This window comes from Falco punctatus (genome assembly GCF_963210335.1).
Source record: "Falco punctatus genome assembly, chromosome: 12".
Classification (NCBI taxonomy): domain Eukaryota; kingdom Metazoa; phylum Chordata; class Aves; order Falconiformes; family Falconidae; genus Falco; species Falco punctatus.
In genome coordinates, this window is record NC_137592.1 from 11,855,265 (window position 1) to 11,881,655 (window position 26,391).

Consider the following 26,391-nt stretch of genomic DNA (forward strand, 5'->3'; position numbering starts at 1 on the left):
ATTATTTTTTTTCATCAATAATGATCTTAGATAATAGTACATTATTTTTTTTCATCAATAATGATCTTAGATAAAACAGTGTATGTTCGCTCATATATGTTATCTACACATGCATATGTTATCTACAGACTTCTGAGTACCTAGTGGAATTGCAGATTACCGTTTGCATTCCAGCATCCTTAAATAAGATGCCAGCCCTTTCTGTAATAATCTTGTAAATGCTGTGGTCTTGATTGCCTCGACAAAATTTTCTTCTTCAAGTTACCCAAGAATTTTAGGAGACCTGTGTACGGATAAAAATCAGCCATTGTTTGTATCTCATTTGGCCAGGTCACACCTAATGAGTGCTGGTTTAGGAGTCTTTGAGAGCATACGATCAAATTCCTGTACCCAGCTGATCAGAAAGACACCCGTGCTAACCCTCCTGTCATACTTGGACATCCCTCCGCCCAGACGCACAGCCTCCCTCTGTCACTAACCCTCTGACTTCAGGGAAACTGCTGAGGGAATACGATGCTATTCACATGAGTAAAAGCATCACCGCCTGTCTCTTCAAAAGCTATTTTTCCTCTTTAAATCTGACTTGCACCTAACTAATCTGGTATTTATAATCTTTAAAGCTGTGTAGTTTACTCCCGGCTGCTAGTTGTAGTTCTTTTACTACAATGCTGAACTGCACAGGGAGACTGAAAAAAGTTCGGTCAAAAGCCGAGCAAAGCTTCACTTCCCAAAAGAGGAAAAGTGGACATAACTGACAGGCTAGGGCAAAAGGAGCATAGAAATCCCACCAAAAATATGTGGGAGGGAACATATATTTAAAATAGGACCGCCTAATTCAGCTGCTATATCAGTGTAAGGAGCTCTGTATGTCTGTGTGTGCGGGAGGGAGAGGGAGACAGAGGGAGGGAGAGACAGAGAGGGAGAGAGGAGCAGAGGGAGGGAGGGAGGGAGGGAGAGCAATGTGCCTTTCACAGAGCTGGGAGCTTGATGGGAATGTTTGATTAGCTCCTCTCTGAAAGAGAAAAGGTGTCCAGGCCTCCCTCCGCTGCCTGCCTCTGCTGCTGTAGAATAATGTTGGCTGGAGTTCGGGGTAAAGAAAAGCTTGGAAAAAATAGCACTTTCATACTGTGTGGAGAAAAGGAATAGAAAGTTGCACACCTCGAGTAAGGTAATTCTGATGTCATTTCTCTGCTATATTTATTTATGGGGGAGAGGGGGGAGTTGTTTTTTTGCCTGTTGTTAATAGTTAAATGTACTCACTCCTAAGAAACTCTAGGGACATAGTTTTTTGTTTAGCCTTCCAGCTGTGTGCATAGGGTCAAAGACCTAAGAAAGTGAAGACACAGATGTAAATGAAACTGTACTTTAAATTATATATACTTCATTAGGTATTTATAAAAGCATTAAACCCCTGCTGTTAAAGTGGGCACATATACTCACTGCATGAACAGCAAGGGCTTAACTATTTAATAAAGAATTGTGTAGATTAGTCACACATCGATAGATGTATATATGCCTACTGTTCAAATAGTGTGTAATAGGCAATGCAACTTGTTCCTCGGTTTAAAACAGTTTCGCCCTCAAGACTTCGTCTTTGTTCCTTTGATCAATAGGAAGGTGTGTGTTGTGTCATTAATTAGCACTATCTGACACTAGGGAATGCTAATCGCCAAGGTACAAAATGGAAAATGGTATTATTCCAGTGATATGTATGCTTACGGTGTGAACTCCCTTGCTAGAGGGATAGATCCAGATGTATGACCAGTACAGTAGCCTAGATGCTATGTATCCCTTTGTGCTGAGTGCTTGTTTTGCTGGTGAGGCTCCAAAACTGAATAGCATTGTCAAGCCTGCCACAGCCATTCAGCTCTGCGCAGAGATTAGAGTCTCGGTAAGTCTCTTCAAAATGCAATTTCTCTCAGGCTAGTACAAACATGAACCAAATGCCCCGAGCAAACTTTCAACTCTACTTAATATTTTGCTTCTAGAGTTTATGGGAAATACACCTCATCCAGAGCAAAAAAATTGCAGGTTACAGAGGCAGATCCTCCCTGAAGAACACTCCTTTTCCTCTAACCTCTCCAAAATTTGAACAAAACACCAAAAAGAATCAAGCACACACAAAGAAAAAGTAGTTTAGATAGCTTTTAAAATACACATGACTGAGAACAGCAATGTAGTCATATATACTTATAGCTTGTATTTTACCATATACATCCTAAAGTTAAAAACACCTGGTGTTTAACTACGCTCAAAGAATGTGTTTTCCTGTATCTGTAGTACCATGTTCCTCAGATTTTATTCAGTTTATCACTTGAATGACAGTCACGGCTGTAAGACTGGTCTCTTTCAGAGATGCAAAGGGAGCTCAAGCAAAAATAACTGCATTACACACGCACGTTACTTTTGGAATATTAAATTAGTATCTTATTTTAAAGAGACTTATTTTGCTTGCATGTTTTATCTAATCCTTGAAGTTGCTGGGGTTGTTCTCACTGGGATGACAGAGAAGACTTGCTGTCTTTTTGTTATTCAAGACATAAGAAATATTTTAAAAAAAAAAAAAGAAAACTTGGCTGTCCTGCCACTATAACTGAATATTGCTTTGTGTTTCCACCTGTAGTAGAACTGTTACGTTCTTAAGTTGCTCACTACTTTACGTAAGACACTTCTCTCCCTAGTAGTATTTTTACACATGACTAACCACTGGCAGGTTGAGCCAAGTAGTTTTACTAGCTAAACCAGGTTTCCTCACACTTGGGATGCAAGAAAACTATCCCATGTGGATTCTCTTGTGTCTAATAAGAATGAGATCCTACCAAAGTCTTTCCTTTCATGGAGACATTAACAAGGTGTTCCCTTTTCACCGTTACTTACTCCCTTCCACAGAAGTAGTAGTAGTAGGAAATAATCTTCACACTCCTTTTTGTCAAACTTGATTAATTGGAATATACCTAAAAGGTGACTGCCTGAGCCACAGTGTGAACAGAGAAGCTGAAAAAAACAGGTTAATTACTTCATGTGAAATAACAGAATTATTTATTAGTTCTGACCATTGCTTTTTAGAAAACATTGCTAAAAATAAACCACAAGTTTACATAACAGTGGCATCAAAGACTTCACTGTACCTGCTCTGCCTGGAGAGTTTTTAACTTTTTCCTTTTCACCTCTGAGCCACAAATAAAGCTCTAGACAGAAAAAACTGCCCAGTAGCTTTACGTACTAACCCAGAACATGCATGTTCGAGTCTCCACTTTACCAAAGGTCTCCTAAATAATAATAGGTAAGTCATTTAGGGCACCTGGCTGAAATAAGCAATTAAAGTGATAGCTCAGTTTGCTATCTGCAGCTATGACTGTGTTCCTCCTCCAGCATCTTGTGGTTAAACACCTAGAAAAAAGTGCTGCAGCACTCATGAATATGAACTCCCCGTACAGAGGGAATGGCATGGGCATGGGCACACAGTCCCTCACGGAGCAGTGAGGCACATCTTGGCCCATTGCGATGGGTGGGGAGGCACTACCTTTTCTGGATGGGGGGGTGAAAAGCAATAATCCAATATTTCCTGACAGCCCTGGGGCATGTTCTGGCCCCCTGAAGCTCTGAGGACTCCTCCAGCATGCTGCAACACCAGCTGAGGCTTAGACCTCTCATTCAGGGCTCCCAAAGTGGACACTGAACAGCTGTCAAGTCTTCCTTCTCAAAGCCCATCCATCATACAGGTCGTATTGGTCACTGTTGGAAAACAGAAACACAGAACAAAACAAAAATAAATGCAAAATTGAAGTTTGGGTGGGTTTTGGTTTGTTTGTTTTTTGTTTTTTTTAAGGAGAGAAAAATAATAGTCATAGTATGTGTGGTACATAAAGCCAGGGAGGATGCAGCTACAGCAGCCACAGGTCTGTCCTCCTCACCTTTCTCCTGTGTAGTTTTTTAGGCCAGAGTCAGAGAGAGAAATAGGTGCTTAACACCTACTTAGAGCACTTCAATTCCTCTTTTGAACTTGCTAGGGCACAAGGAGCCCCCTTGTCCCCTTGCTGGCCTGGGGTGCCTGTGCTAGAGCTCAGCTGGGACCTGGGACAATGCAGCCCCTGTTCGGCTGCTGTCACACAGAGACTATAATTATCTCTCTTCTAATGACCAGCCAGGCAAGATAACAGTTTTTATGCTATGTTTAGAAAACAATGTCTTACTACAAATTGACTGTTCATTGGCCTGTAAAAGAGCCTCTCTAACAGTCCCAGAGCAGCTGCCATTCTTTTGCATCCCTGTTCCTTTATTTGCTGCACATTTCCCACTTGGAAAACTTGGATGAATGCTACTCAGCAGCACAGCCTCCCCCTGCCACAGAAGAGGCCTGGAGAGGTGCAGAAGTGCCCAGAAAATCTGTAGCCATTTAGATTGTATCTCTATGAGTAAATTAAACTCGGACTGTCTGGCTCACCCCAGCCTGCATCACCCTTGTGAGCCCTCTCAGCCCCCAACACCAAGGGGCTGCAGGCACTGCTGCGAGCCCTGCGGAGGGGAGCAGCGAGGCTGCCTTTTCCTGGCTCCTGATAACGCCCTGAGGAAAGCAAGCTGCCACAAAAAGTGGGATGTGAAGGGACTTGCTACAGAGAGAAGAGGAGCACGTATTACTGATGGGCTTTTCTTCCAGTGCTGTGGCCCACAGACAAGTCGGGGATCTACTGAAATTACGTAGGCTCCTAAGGCATCTATGGGTAGCTATGCTGGCCAGCTGAGGCTGCAGCCTCTGTGCATCTGACCCTTGCAGACACTGGGAGGTATCAGAAGTGGGCAATCCTGACAGCATGGCACTCATGGGTTAGCTACCCAAGTATTTGCTCTGAGCTCTGCAAACATTTTGTACCAAACTGTGCTGGGGCAGCTGTACATTTAGTGGTGTCTGAGGGCTGCTCCCACACCCTCTGCCAGTGCCCCGCCAGCAGAGAGCAGGGCCTGCTCCCTCTCCCTGCAGCCCGCTCACCCTCACCTCTCTTACCACCTTCTCTGAGCTGGCATCTCCACTCTCCTCTGCAGCAGGACATCGCTGGGTTGCCTTTGGCTACCTTTCCTATTCAGACTCATTTTTCAGCGCATGAGCCCCCTGGGAAAAAAAAAAAAAAAAACAAAACAAAAAAACAAAAACCAAAAACCCCAGAAAGGGCTGATCAGAAAGAAAATTTCTCAATTACCTGGAATCAGCAATATTTCTCATGAAAATGTATTTTAATTAGAAAAAAATAACACCATCTGCAGCTTCTGCTTTCCTTTTTAAAGCAGAACACCCAAATCTATAGCTTATATCCCAGACTGGATATATCCCAAACGTTTGCCTTCAGAAGCAGCTTCATTGAAATCATCTAGGTTTAAGCAGTTCTTAACCGGACAAGTTTTATTGTCAGGACTGAACTGGCTTTCTGGCACCCATTAAGTCCATCCTACCTTTGCTTTATCTCCAGAGCTTCAGAGTGCATTTAGAGGTCAATGGCACATTAAGAACATCATCTGCATCAGTTATCCTTAATGCATCTCATTCTACAGGTCATGCCATAGACATAGATATAAAAAATACTCTTAGTACAGTACCAACTTCCATTTTCAGACTGTTTTCAGCCTGTCACCCTGTAAAATAGCTTTGTAAATGTAACACATGTAGCACAGCAGCCAACAGTCTCTCAGCTAGCAGTGGGATTCATCTGAGAAAAAATGCATTAATTGCCAAGTGACAGCTTTACATGCGCCAAAATAACTGGGGAAATTCTGAATGAATTTGTGTAGCTTCATGCAGTCCTTTAATGTCCCCACCAGGATGAGCTGAGGATTTCCAGCACCTCCAGGCTTGTACATAAAACTGTGGAAATTTTTACTTCTCCACAATCATTTGTTTATAGGGAAGTTTGGATGTGGCCATCTGTGTGCTTCTTGATCTCCCTGCCAGGTTCCTTTAGGGATTCAGAAGCCTCCATTCTTTTTATTTTCCCCAGATACTTAGTTCACCCTTAAGTCTGTGGAACAAGGGTGAGACCTAGAGGAAACCTGGCAGCAGCACTGTGTATCCTGGCCCTGGTCACCTTCAGTGAGTCACAGTTAAAGGGTAATGGCTCCGTAACTCCGGGGGCTATTTTCACAGCTGCCAGCCACCTAAGGATGATGGGAACCCACCTTGCTCACCGTGATAGGGGGCCACCATTCTCATCTCTCTTGCAATGCATCTGCAGCACTCCAGCATCTTGTTCCGGGCTTGGTGGAGGAAGTTTTTGGACGTGAAGCATATGAAGAAAGAGATGCTGTTTGGAAATGAGGCTGAATGGGAAGGAGAGGAGTGTCCCGATGAGGGAGGGGAAATGTTAGAGAAGTTTAGAGTAGTTGTGATGGAACAACTTGCTAGCAAAGTCAAATACAGGCATCACACAAGTCAGACAAATCTTTTACCTTGCTTTGGGGGCAGTCTTTCTACCAAACGCATCTCAAAATATGTGGTAATGTGGGATGTAAGGTCTCAGGCTTCCATGGTCTATGTCATCAATTCTCAATGGTGAAATAAGAAATACATAAGTTAGGCAATAATTAGATCTGAAGTAGAAGCTCATATGGTAAACCCCTAAAGCAAAAGTACAGAACAAATTTCCTGAGCAGGGAAGTAGATTATGCAATATTGTCGTCTGCAGGTTTAGTTTTGTTTTAAAAACAAAAGACCACAAATTAAAAATTCCTGCTCCCAGTCCATGTGATAAGCAGTTTTCCTTTTTGATCTTGGGCTCTCAGAAACAGAATCCTGTGATTCATCTCTATGCCAAACCAGCAGGTTTTAAAAGCTTCTAATATGCAACATCAGTAAATCAGTGCCAGCCTGGTCCTGAGACACAGTTCTCAACAATTTCTGGCTGCACTTACACTGTTGTGGTGTCCAGGACTGGGATCTGGAGGCCACTTTCTCTGGCACCATGTTTTGTAGCTCTTCAGGTTCCCTCCTAGGCACATTGATGGGCATGACTTGGGAAGCACAGCCATCCCTCACGCTGTCTGAATAACCCATATGCTAGAGAGCCCGCTCCTGCCAGTTGCCAAGGGCTGCCAAGACACGTGCCATAAGGCTGCACAGCTTGGCCCACACTATGTCAGCCCTGCCACCAGCACCTCCCCCAACAGCATGTCTTGAGAAACCCAGCACTACCCATAATAGCCTCCTTTATAATGCCGGCACCCACGCAAACCCACAGCTCGCTTTCATCCCCAAAGCAGCACGGAGTCCCGAGATGTCTTCCGTACTCGTTAAAGAATGGAAACAGTACTCACAGGTCCACAGTTTTCAAATGGCTCCCCACAGGTGAGAGACCTCAGCCTGGACGTGCCTGCTGGGCTACAAGTGGCTGCAGACCTGCCCGGCGGGAGGGGTGCAGCTGCCGCGGCCTGTGACAAAGCCAAGGCAGCAACGGGCGCGGGCCAGGGAGGTTAGGCTGGCACACCAGCAAGGTGTGAGGCTCCATCCTCACCACAGCCTTTCACCATGAGACCTCGAGGAGCAGGACTCGCTGCTGACCCAGGAGGAGGAGACAGGACAGACTTCCCAATCCAAAGATCTCTCTGGAGACAACAGCAGAAAAAGATCCAGCTTATCCACCGATTTATTCATGGACTGCCTGAAGGCTAGACTAGACTAAGGACAAGCTTTTGCTGTGCTCTGTGAGGAGTCTGAGCCAGCACAGGTCTGGTGGGTGGCCTTAGGACCCCCTCACAGCTCAGACTAGCAGGACACGAATGCCACCTCCACTAGGAGATCCAGGTGTGCCTTTTGCACCTGGCTGCCACAACAGCTCACGCATATCCTCTGAGCATCCAAGTGGCACCTCTACATCCCATGCCTAAGGAAGAGGGGAGCCTGGATTCCACCTGCAGGGCATGGGATGGGGTGGCCACGCACAAGGTCCTGGGATGTGGGAGTTGAGCATCCTGCCCCTCGGCTGACCCTGCAAGGAAGCAAAGGTTTTGGAGGTTCCAGCAAGGCAGCACTAGATGACTGAGGGCCATAAGGCATTTGAGGGCTGTTTTCTGATTTACCTTTTGTAGCAACCTCCTTTGTAGCGTGGGTTGGTCTTCTCCAAACTAAAGGTATCAGAGAGATATCCAAGAGAGCTGGAGGGAAAGGTTCCCAGAAAGAAATAATACAGTTAGTCAGGAAGAAACAATATTTGTTGAAAATTATAAAATATATGAGGGGGGGGGGGGTATGTTAAGCAGTGCAAGAAGCATGAGACTATCCCTTTTGCAGAGAACTATAATGCAAAATTGAAACTACTTTCTTAACTTTCTTTCACTGGTTTCCACCACAGCTTACCTTTTAAAAATGCTTTCTACATCTTGCTCGGTGCTTCCTGATTTGCTGAAGGTATTTTGTGTAAGATGCTTCCTTGATTAAGTTGTCATTACTGGACACCGATTAATTTCACCACTTACTGCCTTATTTCAAACCAGTGCCACACGCTAGGGTAGTTCCAAATATATATTTTTAATTACATATATTTTCTGCACACTTATCCAACCAGTCCATGCCTTTGGTATGAGGCATCAGTTGTCACACTAACTGCAGGAGATACTGAACTGATACAGGTTTTATGTGAGATGTATAAATTTATTAGCATGCTTAAGGATCAGTTTTGGTTTTGACCTAGACATGTAATGCAGGTTTGTAGTAAAGGGATACACGTAGCGTTAATAAGCAGAGCATAAACATCCTGAAGTTTCTCTAAATTTCTGCTCCTAAGTTTCTACAAAAAAAAAAAAAAAAAGAAAAAAAAAAAAAAGTGTCAAGTTTTGTTTCAACATGCTACAGAAATTCCAAAAAAACATCCCCAGGGTGATGTGCAGTTTCTTCAGTGCCTTTAACACAAATTCTTCACTTTTAGACCAAATATGTACCTTTGGGGGAATTCTGACACACTATAATAATTCTCAGTTTGCAGGCAGCACAATAGCATGGTTAGTCAGCACTCTTTTCCTTGTGCATCCAACCTGAGAAACCACGTATTGCACTTCAAAAAGTCACTTTGACTTGTTAAAACAATTTGTTGGAAAAAGCAAATGGTGTATTTTCTAAAAAGTGAAAGAAATGTGGCTACAAACCTCATGCCACAAAACTAGCCTAGCAGCTGGGCACCGCTGAATTGCAGGTACTTCCCTTTGCCCTTCAGTTTCTTGGGGGGATCGATGGTACCTGGCTGGGGTCTGGCTGATGTTAAACAGAAGTAGCTAAATTAGAAAGGGGGAAAGAAGTTCTCTGCAACAGTGAGCAAGCTCCAGCGTGCAGAAAGAGCATGGGCTTGAGCCTGGGAGTGAGGGGGGCAGATACATGAGCAGACAAGAGCTGTGGTGGGGAGGAGGATGGAGGGAGGGAGTGCTCTGGACAGGGATTCACAGGTTTGAGCTAACAGTGATCCCCAATGAGCCATAAAAGCTGAGGATCAAAATGAAAAGAATCAATGCATAATACATTAACAGAAACCAGGAAAGTACAGCGTAATGACCCTCACAGAAATCATCGTCTGGATAGTCCAAATTATATTTTCTCTGTGAGTGGGTGACACATTCTAAATGTATCTCTTCCTCTGCTGGAAGGGGCAGGTCAGGCCAGCATAATTGATGGTTATCTTGCTGAGACAGATGAAAAAGTATAATCATTGCAGTTTTATTTAGGCTCTGAGAAAGGTCTGGCAAGTTTAAATCACACTGTACTTTTAAATAAATTACCTTCTTCTGAAAGAGCTCTGTGGAAAGTAGAGAAATCATTCATCACTGTTACTTCAACCTTATGTTGGTTTAATTTCAGGGCACTGAATGAATACAAAATGAGCAGTGCAGGGCGGCTTGAGTATTTTTATTTGGCTCTAAATTGATGGGTATAACATCTTTTCATTATACCTACCTGAATGGAGTTATTTTGGACTACATTCTTCTTGCAAATCTGCATATAAACATTTCTTAAGGCAGCTCTGAAAAAAAGGACTCCTGTGCCCAAAGGGCAACATAGGTAGAATTTAGGCATCTGAATCCACCCATTCCTCGCTTCAATGACTTGAGAGTGACTTGACAGGTACCCCCCAAGAGGTACTGGCTGCCAGCAGCCCCCCAGACTTCTTCTGAGTCAGGGACCTCATGCAGCAGAGCAGGCACCATTTAAAACATGATGTGGCAGCCACAATAATGAAAGCTTTTGTAATGGGGAGCAAGTGGTGAGATAACAAGAGAAGTTATCATCAGGGATAACTGTATCTGGGCTGTCCGTGGCCTCAGAGAGTTTGAACCCATGCTTCCTTCACCACCAAAGATGTCCCCCCATCACCAGACTCCAGAGCACTAAAGACCGGGACAGCCCACATTCCCCGTGATGAAGCAGGACCCCCTGCAAGCAGGAATACCAAACGTGGCGTCTGAACGAAAGCATGTGAGAAGGGGACCTGACTTGCTGCCTGCCTGGGAGCACAGCAGAGCCAGCATCTGGCTTGACTCCTGGAAGGAGCACGTGTTTCACAGCAGCTTGCTACTGCATAAAAAGTAGAGTGAATTCAGGGAGAGGGAATGTCCTAGGAGCCTACGCCCTTGGCTACATCCTACATCTTGGGGTCCCAGGCGCACAGTGGTCTCATTTCAGTAGAGAGGGGAGAATATGCCTGGGCATCCAGGGTGCCCTCAGGCATGGCACCCTCCATCTCAAAAAAATCTCTTCAATCACTTTGTCGAGCGCCTACAAGGGCTGAGCCCTCTGTTCCCTCCGGGGTCCCTCTGAACTCTTGGGGCATCCCCCAGGCAGAGGCCACAGCCTCTGAACTAGCTACCTCTGTAGAGCAGCGTGGTGTAAACCAGCACGTGTTTGAGAAATGGAGCACCGCCCAAGCCCTCAGCACCCACCTCTGAAGCAAAAGGCCTGAAAGACAAGGAAAAACTGTGGCAGTCATGCCCTGCTGCCGAAGGGGTCAGTACCGCGGGGGCAGAGGGCCACCGCTGACCGCAGCCACAGAAAGCAGCTGGCAAACAGTCAGTAGGTACTGCCTAGGTGGTAAATAAAATTAGTCAAAACTAATTGCTCTGACTGTAATCCTAACGCTAGCTCAAAAGCGTAAAGTCCAGCATCCCATGCAAACAAGCTCACCTTTGCAAAATAGCACCGTGGATCTTACCTCTTGTTACCCAGCCTGGGATACTTACAGGGCAGTTAAGCCTCTGAAATGGAATGCAGTTATCAGCTCGGCTTTTCTGGCTCAGCAGAACTCATTACCTGCCCTTTTAAAGTAAACAGCCACTTAAATATCTTTTTTTTTTTTTTTAATGTACAGACTTTCAGGGCAGCACAGTGCACTGAGGGTACATCATTCCTTCCCTCTGACAAGAAAGGGGGCGAAGCTAAATCACGTGTGACAAGCATGAGCAATATTACCTAGCGCACACCAAAAGCAACAGCTATTGTACTGCCCAGCAAGGTACAATACCACGGGAACAGAGTACAAGCATTAAACAAAGAAAGGGTTAAACAATTTTTAATGAGAGACAAAAGAAATCTGAAATATTTTATTCTAGAAGATGCCGATTATCTCTTGTTTATCCAAGCCAGTTTACTCACACCTACACCAAGCCCACTTGGTTTCCCTATAAAGGGCACATATTTAACTCAACCCACAGTGTCTAGAGATCATGTTGTTAACTCCACCCAACTTGCTCGGATAGCTTTCAGACAAAGTCCTCTTCTGTTTTTTTATGGTGCCCATGCTGCTGCGATATTACAACCCCTTGAGAAGGGGAACAATAACACACACTATTGTGGGACAAAGAGAGTACACAAATTAATTTCTGTGGCACAGGAGATTACAGGAGATAAACTGCTTACATCTGCAGAGACAAAGCACGTGGCACCAGCAAAGAATTTTGGTTTGCACGTGGAATGGAGAGCAGCGCCTTACACCAAAAATCAAGGACTTAAAACCTACACTTCCATCAGAAAATGTTATCGTTTGCCATCCAGTGACAGTTTAGATGATTTAAACCATCTGTTTGTTTGTAGCATGTAGCAGCTTTCTCAGCTCTTTCTAAAAGTCAAGCTGCTAATAAAAGGTCAGCATAAAAAATTATACTTTAAATGCAGAAAGAATAGTTTTCTAACTCTATTTCTTCCCTAACATTCAAGGTTTTTCAAGTATTTGTGGTAGAGAAAAAGTAACTGACATTCTTTCAAACAGAACTTTGATTTTAAAAGGTAAAATAGGATCCGCACTGGGAAACACTGGGAAGGAGGTGCTTCTTACTACATTTTTACTTGACTTAGCTGGGATTTAAGCACATGTTAATGTAATGCATATACTTAACTGCTTTTCTGGCATAAGGTAGTCTGAATGATACAGATGGGAAAATGTACTCTGATAAACAAATATCCAGCATAAAATTCCAGAGATTTAATACTGAATGGTCACTAGTTTCCAGTATTGACCAGGGCTGCAAATACTGCATTAATGGAAATCTGGTAAGGAGAAATCTCAGCAAAATCTCACGCTCCAGACTAACCCAAAGTTGAAACATCTCTGTTTTGATGAGATCTATTCATTTAGTAAAGGAACAATAGCTTTGTGTTTAACAGCAAAGTATCATTCTTGATCTACAGATAGAACATCCTCAAACCTCCCAGTGGATCTACACAGACTAAAAAGCCTATTATGTGCATGGATTGGAGCCCTGCATTCCCCTTCCTTCCCAGAGAAACCAAAAACCTCAGTCTTATTCCAGGCTGTTGCTCCTTTTTATCAGTTTGAAGTAGCAGGTGCCATGCTAGCACACAGTATAAGAGATCTCGTACGGCTTAAATCCGTGACTCCCTATAGGTGACTCCCTGTGACTAAACCCAGTGAATGCACACAGACTTCCCACAATGGAAAGCTTGGAGCCTCTAAGCCAGACACTTAATGGTTGGCAGCGTAAATCCTCCAGCACTTTTCTCCATGTGACAGCCCAAGGTCTGAAAGCTACACAATCCCCCCTGAGACTGTTGCCACCAGAGGCATGTCACAGGATGTCTATGCATTTTTCATGGCACGTTAGTGCCTAATATAGAAATTAATATAGTGGCAAAAATAAGTTTCTTTACTATTATGCTCTATTTCCATCAGGATGCTAATATAAACTGTACCAGCAAAAATAGAGTCCTCAACAAGATGCATTTGGTGTAACTATGACGCAGGAGGGCTGTTTTAGGGAGATCACTAAGGAAAGATGTAGTACTACTAGGAAGTCATAGCATTAGTATGTCCTCGCATTTGAAGTTCTCTGACCGCAGCACAGAAGCAAAAAATTGGAGGTGCGGCTGGTCCATGTAAAAAGGGTTATAAATTATATAGGCCTAGAACTGGCTGAACTCAGTTTAGCCTAGCATGCCATTTTAGTCTTCCTCACTCAAGAAGCATGTGGCTTACTTGAAAAAGAAGAGCCATTAAAATAAAAAATGTGGAAACACTGTGTATGAAGACAGATTGCAGACTTTTTTCTCTCTCTCCTGTATCTGCCTTGTCAGCCTGAATTTCTTTCTGGGGCAGCTGAATCCCTGGTTCTGAGTACATGAAATGCTATGTGAAATCTGCCACCGTCATTTTTCCAGGAGGCAGATATCTTGTTTTTCCTGATCACTTGTAGCTTTAACATTCCATGTATTTTCTTCCTTGATAGCAAGCTAGTTTTTATTTTAGTACAAATCTTCCCGTTTATAGGCATGTAATCAGTTTCTTTGAAGACCAAGTTTATTTTGATCCTTGAGTTTTTCCTGTAAAACACACAAATATTTCCCCTTCTCAGGCTTTTTACTCTGATAATTGTCAAGCATCTTGTAGCATTTTAATGACTGAGATTTATTATGAGCATCCAGCCCAGGATTCCCTCAACAATCACCAAATAACTGCAAAAGCAGCATGGGAGGTGATGCTGAGGAAGAGCTGAGAGGGGTTATCTCTGATAAGTTTGTGTTCTCGTAGCCTGGTCAAGAGCTTCAGGCATGGCAGGATCAGGAACCACATATGCAAATCCACAAAAAAAATCCAGATGTTCTGACAGGATCCTCTTAATCTCAGGTGCTTGTGCGCATGTGCACAGGCACACACACATACATCCTCAGAAAATGGAAGAAAGATTCTTTACACAACGTCCTTCAGGAGTGAACAGATTTATGTTCCCCCCAACTTTATCACATTACATCGTGCATTTTGACGTGCAGGCAATACGATTCTGTGACTATGTCTTAGAAAAGTAGTGAATGACCTTGAATAGCTGTCAGAACATGTCCATACCCATCATGCCCTCTCCTGCCACTGGTTTCAGAAATAAGTATGTGGAATGAAATCTCAGTTTCCTAAGGCGAAAGGCAAATCTTGGACAGAAGTAAAATGTTAGCCCATGGGAGTGCCACAGCCCAAACACCATCTGCTCTGGGGACACCAGCTGCTCTACAAAGCATGAGAAAGAGGATGCAGTACGTGAGGACTGTGAAAGGTTGAAGAGTGTGCACAGTTCCTCTTCCCCCATAGTGTCACCTGTGATACCTTCAAATGCATCCTGATGTACTCTTCTTTTCCTTTTCAGTGCTCCTTAGTGAAACATCCAGATTTTGCTTTACTCACCATGAAGGCCACAGTCATTGCAACCTTCTTCGGTAAGTACAGTCAACATGCTGCAATTAGTAGTTTGTGGGTTTGTACTTTCCTGTCCTGGCTGACCAGTGGCTGCTGGCTTCTTCTCCTCCCTTTGGACGCCATGGATGATGAAGCTTCCAATATCAGGTGGAGTAAGCCTTGGCACAGCTTTTCAGAAACAGGCTACCCAAACTTCTTGACTTTGGCATAGAAACAATAGTAATTACTTGCAGAGATCTCCAAGTCCATGACCATCTACATGCAGTCCGTGTCAGATGGCACAACTGGGCCTGAAAAATGTAATCTAAAGAATCCTTCCAAAGAAAATTCAGCTGTTTCTTACATGGGAGCATCCCTATCTAATTTTATTCTGTGTTCTTGCTGTTTCAATGAACAGGAAGGTGCCAAAGGAAAAAGGCTAGAAATGTGTCTTACTTCTTTTCCTCTGGAAGGCAGACGGGATCTTGGTTTTTGGGAATGTGTAGAGACTCCAGAATTTGCAATTCATCTTACACGAACACTCTGGTTGACCAAGGATGATTTCTTAGTGTGCTTTACTTAATGTCTCCCTTTAATGGAAATGCAGCCACCATGTAGCCTAACAATGCTGTATGACTTTAACTGTGATAGTCCCAGGCAATATTCCCTCTAGCCAGGATCCTCAAGTCTGGCAGGGCAGCCATTCTCAGTTCAAATTCATAGCAACCTATGTATTAACCTATTAAGAGACCAAATTACTTTCTCCACATTAAATTATGCCCTAACATTGCATGAGATTGGGCCTTCCCATTTTATTTTACACTGGTTCGCTCCTTTTCTTTCTAACTACGGTTTTGCCTTGGTTACACAGCTGCAGCAGTGACAAGAGGCCCCAATACTGCATCTATACATTGTCCCTTCAGACGCTGTGAGCCCGATTTTTCTTTTGAGGAAGCTCGAGGAGTGATTAAGTCTGCAAACTCTCTGCAACCAGTCTAGGGGGAGGAGAGCATAAAAGAAAGACATAAGACCACTGTTGCATGTACTAGTAAGATTAACTTAACAAATGATGATAGGATCAGCCAACACATTGTAGAGAGAGTTTCAATTCCCCCTGAAAGCTCAGACAAGGGAAAGGTGAATAGGACAGTCAAGATATTGGCAATGAAGTTACTAATTACCCATACTATAGTGCTTATAAAATACGCACAGAGAACAAAGAGCTCTTGTATGTCATGCACTTAGCAAGCAAACCTAACGAGGTAAGCTACACGCATATATTATGATGTATGTTTTAATGTAACAGTGTATGTGTCTTTTACTATTACACTTTTCAAATCCTAATTCTACTTACTGAAGAAAACCAGTGTCCTTGCTGGGACAGGATACTGGACATGCCACACTAGAACCTCATACGGTCTGTAACACTGCCCAGTATCCTACGCCTGCTACCAGCAGTGAGTGAAATGCCATAGTGCACGATTACAGGATAACTTCCCCACCAGGTTATTAAAAAGGATTTTTCTTTCCTTAACTTCCCAGTTGCTTTATGCACAGAGCATGTTGTCTCACCAACATCTCTATGACACCAATTACAAAGAGTTTCCACTGGTTGTGGAAATCCTGGAGCCTTTTGTGGTTTTCTGGACTACATGGACTAAATGGCATCTTTTGATAACGAGTTCCACAGATGAATGTGTGAGTTGAACTGATCTTTAATCGCCTTCAAAAAATTGCCCCACAGTAGGTGCCATCTTGCCTGAAGTTAACCAACAAGTAGAAACCTCGCTGTGGCTGAAAACGTTCCCATTTCATTTTTTCAGCCTGTTGATTCAAATTTGGGAAATGTCATGCACAGGAGCTTGTGGTGACTGATGTTGATAGTCCCCCTTTTTCCTGATACTATCTTTTCTTTGTTTCAGGTGTGCTTCTTATGTGTACATATGCAGCTAAGGAAGCCACAAAGAAGATGAAAAAGGCTAAGCTATGTAAGTGGTCCCAGTAGAATTCTTGGCTGCTTTACAGCAGGCATGTCTGACGCATTTACAAAGTGCAAAGTGAGGTTATATTCTGGTAAATTTTCACAATTGTCTGCAGAGACATTAACAGATTCTTTTATGGAAATCAGATCACTAAGTGTGAGCTACTGACCGTGTGTAAAAGGGAAATGGTGTACTTGACTACTAAAATGTGTCTTCATATGTCATTAGGTACCACACCAGGATCTAAGCAGGTGCTAAGGTTTTCACAGAGAGAGAGAGATAAATACCTGAAATGGACCTGCTGTAACACAAAGTATTTGTAGCTGATTAGCATGAGACAAGTACTGCATGTCCTATGCAGTAGGATATACAAATTTCAGCTATACTGCTGTAAGAGTATTTCTGTCCACAGAGTATTTTACTCATTTAGCTGACAAACAAACCTGCTGCAAGGTTGTGAACTCACACTTCAACCCCTTACTTAAATTGTACCCAGGAAATAGTTTTAACAGTTAAGGACAAGATGATGGGCTGTGGCTGCAGCCTGACATTCTAGATGGCACAGAGCTATAGGAGCACAGCAGGAGGCTTGGGAAGCACCCTGCCTCGTGTGTGCATAGTCTTTCCTGGTCCTGAATCACAGCCACCTCTTCCCCTACCCGCTCCTTCCCATATGTTAACCACAGCCTGGGTGACTACATTTCTTTCCCTCTCCAGCAAAGTGTCACGATGAGTACTTCCTTCAGAGAAGTAAATGCTGAAGGTCAGAAATATCCTCAGCTTCTTTACTTCATCCTTGGTTACAGCCACATGCCTAGGTATAGGAATTATTACATGTTAGACTGTAGATGCAGAACACATAGACACGTCCTGCATCCCAACACCATTGATATGAAGGTATAAGAGAAGGGCAACCCTGTCACTCAGTTACTCATTGCTTCATGACAAAATCACTCAGCTATGAAAACGTTCAATCTGACTTTACCAAGATTTTACACTCACAGATGTACCCCAGATCGATTGCGATGTCAAGGCGGGGAAGATAATCAATCCAGAATTCATTGCAAAATGCCCTCCTGGATGTCAAGATGTAAAATACCGTGTTTATGGCACAGACATTTATGCTTCCTTTTCCAGTGTGTGCAACGCTGCAATTCACAGGTGAGTGAGTTTAAATGAACAGGGCACTCAGACAAAACTGTGATTTCAGCGTAGGAAGCTCTCAGCTTTTCAAACCCTTTAAAGTTCCCACTGCCTTGTAGGTATGATTGCAGGCTGCTGTTCTAGTGGAAAACCTGTGAGAAAGACTATGCGTGATGCAATGCATCCAGTCTTATAAAGTGCTGTCAGTCCTGTATTCCTACTGAAATCCATCATATCTGAAGACATTTCTCAGCCTTTGGAGAAACATCTCAAGATATGCAGATCTTTCATTCATGCATAGAAAATTACTATTGTACTATGATTATTCAAGTGGAAGACAGGGATGGAGTTGCTGCTACTAATAAAACTTCAGAAAAAAATAAGCATCTCACCCATGATGAATACATATAACTCTCATACTTCTGGGATTGGTTTTGGTTCTCCAGATTTGAATTTAACTGTCCTTGACATCAAAGGCTGAGTAATGGCCTTTCCTATCACAGAAAAAAACACTGGGCAAGAAAATCTGTAATACAAATTTTACAGCACAAATTTTGCTGAGTTTTATTAGCCATGCAAAAACGTGCATAAAATTTTAACAGAGAATAGGCAGGATGCATTCAGCTGAAAATGCAGTAAGAGCTTATAAAGTCTAATGGACAATTTGACTTCATTTAGAGTCATTTGAGCTCCTGCAGTGCTTCCAGTTCTGCAGAATAGCTGGGGTCTTGTGTAAAGTTGAGTAGCTGAGGCTTTGGGACTTTGTACCTTACCTCTGCACCGCGCAGCACACAGGTTGGCTGCCACCTCCTGGCTGCAGCTCTGCCCGCTCTGCCCCTGGCCGGGGGGATGACTGCCAGGTGACTGGCTTTCAAACAACAGATTCTCCCTTCAGATGCTAGTGCACAATGGAAACTGTTTGTCTCTGCACGCAGAGCTTGTCCCAAAGGGAAGTTGCAAAATACTGACAGAACTGCAATTTCCCCTGTAGCTCAAACGCTGGCTGCCTGCGTTGTTGCAGTGAGGGTTTCAGTTTTCCTTGTTTGCCAGCCAGCCGAGTTTGGCTTTGTGAGCTTAGAAGCTGCATTTCCACAGACAGTGAATTTCCTTTCCTTACAGTTATTTTACCAACAGCTTCTCGCAATCATCAGAGAAAGTTACAGCTCTAACATGTTCTTCACCATTACTCATTTTCCTGTACTGCCAGTCCTACCACCCCTCTAGAGCCAGGGTCGCTTCCCGGTTTGCCTGCTTTCCTAACAATGCCGCAGCAGGCTGCATACACTGAAACTGCATAACTGATACCTCCATTTCTCCTGAGATACTTGTTACTTCACACGTCAAACTCCACTTAATGTACACATGAAGCCTGCCAGGTTTTCTACAGCTTCCAGCAATACTGTGTTCAGTTTACTCCAGGCTGAGGTCAGAACCAAGCTTAGTATTTTGCAGAAAACATATCCTGGAACCCAAAGAAAACAATTCTTTACAGAAGAAAAAGTCAAGCAACTGGGAGGTTTCCCTCAAATTTGTATTTCTGTCAGATGGTTGGCCCAAAAACTCCTCTAAGTACCTCTCCCTGTATCTTCAGCCATTCAATCAAGCCTGCAGGAATTTTAACGAAGGCAGTAGCTTGTTCTTGTGTGCAACTAGGTCAACCTTAAACACAGGACCAGTAGATCAGTGAGAAGAGCAAACAGATCCCGACAGCACTTTGTAACAAATGGCTCTTCTCTATGTGGAAGAAGCACATATATTTCTTAGCAGCAGACTCCGTAGTAGAGTCACAGCTCCACCACAGCCCCTGGTTTAAAGGTAAAAGTGAGTGTTTCATACCTCTTGCATTGTTGAACAATTTCAAAGTTGTTTGGGCAGAATTTCTTCTTTCAGACACCATGTTTTCCCCTTGCAGTGGTATAATCGACAATGCAGGCGGGAAGATCCTCGTCCAGAAAGTTGCCGGCCACTCCGGTTACCGCGGGAGCTTCTCCAACGGGGTCCGGTCCCTGTCACTGCCACGCTGGAGGGAGTCCTTCCTTGTGTCAGGTACCGTGGTGGAGCGCCGGAGCCGCCAGCCCACCCTGGCTCTCCCCACTGCCCAACCAGCCCGGCAGCAATGGGAGAGCGGAAAGTAGCCCTCTCTTTTTAAAGAGCTGTGCTCAGTTCAGCCCAGTGTGGGTCTGAGCCCACTGCAGGAGGTGACAGGTGGTCTGGATTGACTCTCTGAGGGCACCTTAACTCCTGCTGTTGATGAGTAAAGTTTGAGCCTCAGTACTAACGGGGAGGTCTTCCTATTGCTCTTGGTTCTCCACCCTGGTAAGTAGTGCTGCTAAGGGAACTAACGGTCCCATCGGCCATTTGAAGCATCCTTAGCCTGCATCCGAGCTCACATCTTCTGAAGCAATGTCTGACTTCTGTCAGCCCAACTCAAGCCACCTATAGCTGTATTTATGCAAGCCCTATATCAAGCAATTCAATTGTTGCATCCCAAGGATGTTATGAATTCTTCCCACCATTCTAAGCCAAACAGTTTTGATATCTACTCAGTGCAGGGAAAGCCATCTTAAATTAATACTCATTCCTTTTTTCTCCCCACAGTATATACAGCAGCTCACTTGCATTCAGCGACAACATTCACAGATTTTTTTAATTTCTTTTTAAATAGATTCCCTTTGCATCAGCTTCAGATTGTCTTACACCTACTTGCACTCATTCTACTTGTGTGAAAGGAGAGTCTAATTTACACTGCTTTACATACAATTTCTAAATCCAACTTCTTGGTGCATCCATACAGTAGGTCAGTTCTTGCTGGTCCACACTTTTGGAGGTTTAGGATAGGTACAACCAATAGACATTAGTTAACTATATCACTCCTGTAAAATTCAAAAGCTCAAGCAACTGAACAGCCACTAAAAATAATGTTCTTTTCATGTGAAAATTTGTGGACAGCAAAGGAGGTCTCAGAAACTGACCAAAACTGTCATCTTCAGTTTGCATTAATATATTTGGATGGACTTTTTACAGCATTCTGCCATGGGTACACCACATTATGTGAAGGATTTATTTTGGATGAGTAGGAATTTCCTGGAATAGCCGAATTGCTACTTGTACTTGTTGTTTTTCCCCCAACAACCAGCACATTGTAATTCTAGTACATAAATGGGAAATAAGGGGGTTTTACCTCAGCAGCTGCTCAGTTGTTATCCCATAAAACTGTAGGAATTTTTGATTTATAGTAGCAAATCTTTATTATTAATTAATGAGACATTATAAAAGACAGAGAAAGTTACAGGCACATGTACAAGGAGATGATGAGAAACCTGGGTACGCGTATGATGAGATTTGTCCCTCATGCACTTAATTTTACACATGCTGAGTGCTCTCACTGATGTCAGTGGAACTACTTATTTTATAAACTAGCTCAAGAGTAAATCTAACATAATATATAAGATGTATGCTATCATATTTAATCCATAAATAGGAAGTAAAGTGTCACTATACCTACTACAAATGGAATTTTAGAGAGAAATTTGCAAGACTAAAACCCCAGGAAGGTTGTGCTGTTCGTCTCAGCAGCCTGAGGCTGAATGCAGACAGATCTCACTCTCAAAAAGAGATGAGTTGGGGTTTTTATTACAATTATGAGTCATAAAAAGACAGAGCTGCATAAAGCATTCCCCAATAAAAATACAAAGTCACCTAAGGCATTAATCTCAGGACAGCTTTAGAGCTTGAACGGAGTCCCCTATTCTCCAGCCAAATTCCCTTTCACAGACCAGACCCGTACACAATACGGTACCCTAGAAACGTGCCAAGTTTATTCCTAGTTAGGATATTGTCACCAAGAGTTTGTGATGTTTAAATTGTGAATGAGCATCCGCATAAAAAAGCACAGAAGCAGAACCCTCAGGAGATGCAGGCGATGAAGTGGCTGATTTAGGGGCAGTGGGGAAGGAGTTCTGTGCCGGGGGATTAAAGCAGCCAGCACACCAGGAGGTACGCAAACACGCTGGTATTCACTTTCAAGCACCGAAATGCCTTGGCACTCAGTTGAATGACTCCATTCAGCCTAGTGGGAGTTTTGCAGCTAGTGGGTTAAGAAAATAGAGTCCTAAACCTTTGGGTTTGCTAGTCACAAACAAGCGTGACAGGGTGAGCAGCCGCCACCCCATAGCTTGTACTTCAATGGCCAGAAGCTGAGGTTTTCAGCCCACATGTAAATCCATTTTTAAGTATGTTAAGCAAACTCCAACCTAGAAGTAACTTTCTCCAGACAGTGAAAAAGACCATTGCTCCAGAGAGCAGGGCCACATTCAGATCAGGCCTCAGACCTACCTCTTGGTCACATATGAGATGCAAAATGCTGTTGATCAAAAACTCCAGAGACCAGGAGCAGCCAGCTTCTCCACACCGGTTAATTTGCACAGCAGCAGGCTTCAGGTTGCATTAGAGATCAGATTAGCACAGAAATATCCTAAATTAAGATCAGATTAATACACCGTTGCTGCATCCATGTACCAACCACTCATATCAGACAATTTTGCCTCTGTTGGGGATAAAAAAAAACATTTAGAAATAATCTGCAACCCCATAACATGTCCATCTTTCTACTAAATTGGCAGAAGAACTCCATAATCCTGCTTGGCTCCCAATCTCAGTTTTAGCTCAGGGGGAAGGCGATGTAAAAATCTGCTGCCCTTCTCTTAGGCCAGCTTCTGTGAGAGACCCAAGGGCAAGAAGGAAGCTCCTTCCAGCTTGTCCTTGCATGCAACCTTGCCAGCTCTGGTCTTTGGCCAATCTGTGCTGACTTCAGTGGAGCTGCTCTCAGTTTATACTACTATAAATGAGAAATGGGATAGATCCTTACATCAATGCCTCGTTAGTAACTCTAACTTCTTTATTTAGGGTTTTTTAAATGGCATATGAAATTTCAGAGAGGAGTAAAACAAAGGAGATAGAGACATTGAAAGGGACAAAGGACAGTGCCTCTCCAGCTCTATGGCCATCCCTGCACATAGAGGACCAGTTTCTTCGGCATATACCCTTTGTGTGCCATCACAAACAGCCCCCAGTTCCCGGGAGCAGCTGTCTGTTGCAGCTAATTCTGTTCAGTGCTTTTGGTCTCTGGATTAATCGCCCAGGATCACAACCGACATGCTCGCAGTGCCACATATACCTTCTTAAAGAACCCACCAAGGGAATAAAGGAAAGCAAACCTAGCACCACCACCACAACAGGTTTTGCAGGAGGTGGAGGTAGATCTCACCTGAAGCGGTCCAGATGCATAACACAGAACAACATCTTGTAGAGACAGTCACCAGGGCCCAGAAGTCCTACATCCACCAACTCCTAGAGGCCAGAGCAGTCTTCCCTACACTGGGCTTCTCTGCAACACTTTTCATTCAGCGACATATGGCAATATAAAAACTGCCCCACAAAATGGAATTGCATGGCCACATGTACCAATAGAGATGGCATCTGCTGTAGCACTAAAAAACATTTGTGGTTCAAATCGTAACTGGGAAATGTACCTCATTGTTTTAAGACAGGACCTTAATTTTAGATTTAAATATAGGTACCATATGTTCCCACACACAAGCACAGCCTTCTTTCACTGTTATTACTGCAAAAGACTGTTGCCAGAAATGGCATCTTGCAAAAGTGAGGTCAGTGAAGAATGCTGCGTGCGTGATGAAATGAATCCCACATCAAACATACTTTCTAAGTCAACTGCATAGTCAGGCACTGGAAAAGGGTAGCCAGGGAAGCTGTGGATTTAAGTACAGGTTATGCAGATGTCCTTCAGAAATGGTCTCCTTATGCTTAACACCATTTGAGAGTAAAGAAATGAACTGACTGACTGCTTCAAATCCTTCCCAGGACTGTGTTTTCATGCTTTCTAACTTTTTTTAATAATGCTGGATTTAGGCATTGGTATTTTTAGAGGCATGGTTTTGAGATTCTGCCATCAGACAAAAGAAACCTTCAAGAAAATCAATTGGGCAGTAAGGAAGTGGAGTCTGATTCTGAACACATATGTTAGATGAGAATTTTATTGCAAGAAAACTTAGAATATTTTGTGATGCTTTCTAATGATTTTTTTTTTAGAGGGCAAGCCAAGAAGAGGTGTGACATATCCATCAGCTCTTGAATATTCTTCTTCAAAAAGCACAGCTGTTAAATCAGGCAAGTAACAGTGACTGACTTTCCTTTACATCCGTTCACAACTATCTGTTGTAACTTCTTAGTTGTGTAATACAAAGATATAATTATTCAGTCAGCAGTTCACGCATCCCTTCATGCATATCCCTCGTGGTATTTTTTTACATTAAGCATATGGAAATTATCCCAGACAATTTCTATTTTTTGGTCATACCAATTTTCACAGACTTCTGTTTCCAAGTTGTTTCCCCCTTGCTTTAAATCTGTTAGTACGATGTTGTACTGATTATGTGAAAGCATTTGAAGTTATACATGTCGACATTCTACTAATGTTATTCATGTTATCTTTTGGGATATTCAGTGTTGAGAATATAATAATAAATAGTAGTATGATCATAATGACACAGATAGCAATGCACAGCAGCTTTATCTAAGGATGATACAATAAGGAACTACTCTGTATAGCCATTTCGGTCAGCATCCTACCCTGTGAGACTCAACTCAGTTTAAATAATTCAGTTTTCAGAGGTTTTCGATCAAGTCTCACACCAGGTGGTAGTTGATATTCAAGTGCACATGAAGCGCCTCTGTCACTGAAATGACGCTTGTTTGTGCCCCCTGTAACAACTGTGTAATGTTCAGACTCTTCCTTGGGGGTGTGAATGAAAAAAAAAAGAATGTCTTATACTGCTACACACTTGTCTAACACAGCTCTTTCGCTGATTGCTTAGCCTGAGCCTTCCTGAGCTTATCCGTAAAATGTGGTCTAACAAAATGTGCTGTATCTTCTCCCTGAACTCAACTGCCTGTCAGTGGGTGCATCCATCCAAGGCCACACAGAGGTTACTTGGAATCCTGCTCTTCTCCTGTATATTATTGTTTGGTCCTTGGAAGCAAGGTACAGAGCTTTCCTCATCTTTAGGCTTTTACTTGCACAAAGGCAAATTTAAATCTGAAAGCTGTAGTTGTTCAGACTGGATATACATCACTTAAAGCCATGCCTTCAGTTTGCAGTATCTCTGCATTTACAAATAGATACAGAATCACATATATCTTGACCAGACACACAGAAATTGCTGACCCAGATATCATGTGCTGTTAAAAGGGAGGCAATACCTTAGAAATCTTGTTTACTAAAGCCACATCTCACCATTCCCAAATGTACCCACGCTTGAAGTATCAGCCCAAATGCCTCACACCGGACCAGGGACAATCACAGCCAAGGTAGAGCTCAACAGGCTGCAAGCAGCAATTTCTTCCACCAGTGCTAAAACCCACATTATGTGAGAATCAGTGTAGAAGTGGGGAGCATCATTAAGTCACAACTCAGTCACGCAAACAAAATACTGAGCCTGTTCCTGCAGCAAACCAAAGACACAAGTGGCTTCCTTCACTTTGTTCCTGAATCAGTGTGAATTACAACTCTAGGACCTTAGCAACAAAGACTGTATTCATGCAGAGAAAACCAGGAGGATCAAAGGAGCAAACAATAACTGTTACATCAAACCCCGTGCCTGAGGATGCCACTGCCTTGCTTTGCCCAGCCCTGTCCCACACATAGCAAAGAGATCTGATGGTCACAGTCCATCTTCCCAAAGACGCACTTGACCCCATCAGCCCTCCTTAGCCCTGCCACCTCAGCTGTACTCTGTTGGAAACAGCTTGTTCTTAAGATAAAACCCTCTGTAATATAGTGCTGGGACCATCTTGTGACAGATGATTCCTACTCCTTTTTTAATTTTAAAAAAGCTGCCTTTTTCTTCTCATTTAAATTATAGAGACCACATTGTGCACTTGGATACTTAAACTCATTGCCTGTAGGAGGTAAAGGCAGTCCTTCGAGGATTACACTCACTTTCTACCAGATTAGTGAAAAATACTGCTTCACATCTGATCAGCTGTCAGAGATGCAATTTTGGTCCTCATCCCTGGGACACTAGATATTCATAGTGCCTGACATTTCTTTAAATGCTGCTGGTGTTTACAGTGCTTCCCAAATGCTGGCCACAGCAAGAAAAACCTTCCCAAAATTGTAACTATTCACAGCTGGTAAAACCAAGCAAAATATGTTGTTTTAAAAAAATCATACAAATTTTTAGGAAAGCATTAACCCTGGAGTAATTTCTCAAATAGGTCCACACTGCCAAAATAGCTAGAGAAGAGGAAAAAAATGGAAGATCAAAATCCTCCAGTACTCATTCACACATAAAAGCAGGGCAGATTCTGTTGCAGGGTAGCCATAAATGCACTGTAATAAATGTTCCAAGTACTTTGACGACTTTGGGTCATAGAAGAAAAAAAAAAAAAAGGACCAAAAAAAAAAAATCTCCTTTTTCCTCCTAAGCTAGTCCGTGGCATTCAGGATGGGGCCCCATGATGATCTGACAAAGTCAGGCAAGAAAGAACTACATCTGAATGTGAATTAACGACTGAAATATTGCACGTTAGCTGGTATTCCCCACACACCC

General features: G+C 43.1%; 1 protein-coding gene and 1 long non-coding RNA gene across 9 annotated transcripts in view; one reads left to right on the forward strand and one right to left on the reverse strand.

The window, feature by feature from the left end:
• VIT (vitrin) overlaps window positions 1-26,391 on the forward strand; it is a 79,526-nt gene that overhangs the window by 19,682 nt on the left and 33,453 nt on the right. For 3 of the 8 annotated variants that reach the window (XM_080408934.1, XM_080408935.1, XM_080408933.1), the window contains exons 3-7: window positions 14,608-14,677; window positions 16,559-16,624; window positions 17,608-17,779; window positions 19,674-19,807; window positions 23,870-23,947. In XM_080408934.1, the coding sequence (XP_080265060.1) occupies window positions 14,647-14,677; window positions 16,559-16,624; window positions 17,608-17,779; window positions 19,674-19,807; window positions 23,870-23,947 (481 nt within the window). In that variant the 5' untranslated portion in view covers window positions 14,608-14,646. The other 5 variants (XM_080408930.1, XM_080408937.1, XM_080408932.1 and 2 more) reach the window with 4 other exon arrangements.
• On the reverse strand, window positions 2,559-5,095 carry LOC308072297. Its single transcript, XR_013931632.1, has 2 exons — window positions 4,994-5,095; window positions 2,559-3,735 (listed from the first exon to the last, which is right to left on the reverse strand). It is a non-coding gene; the product is annotated as an uncharacterized lncRNA (long non-coding RNA).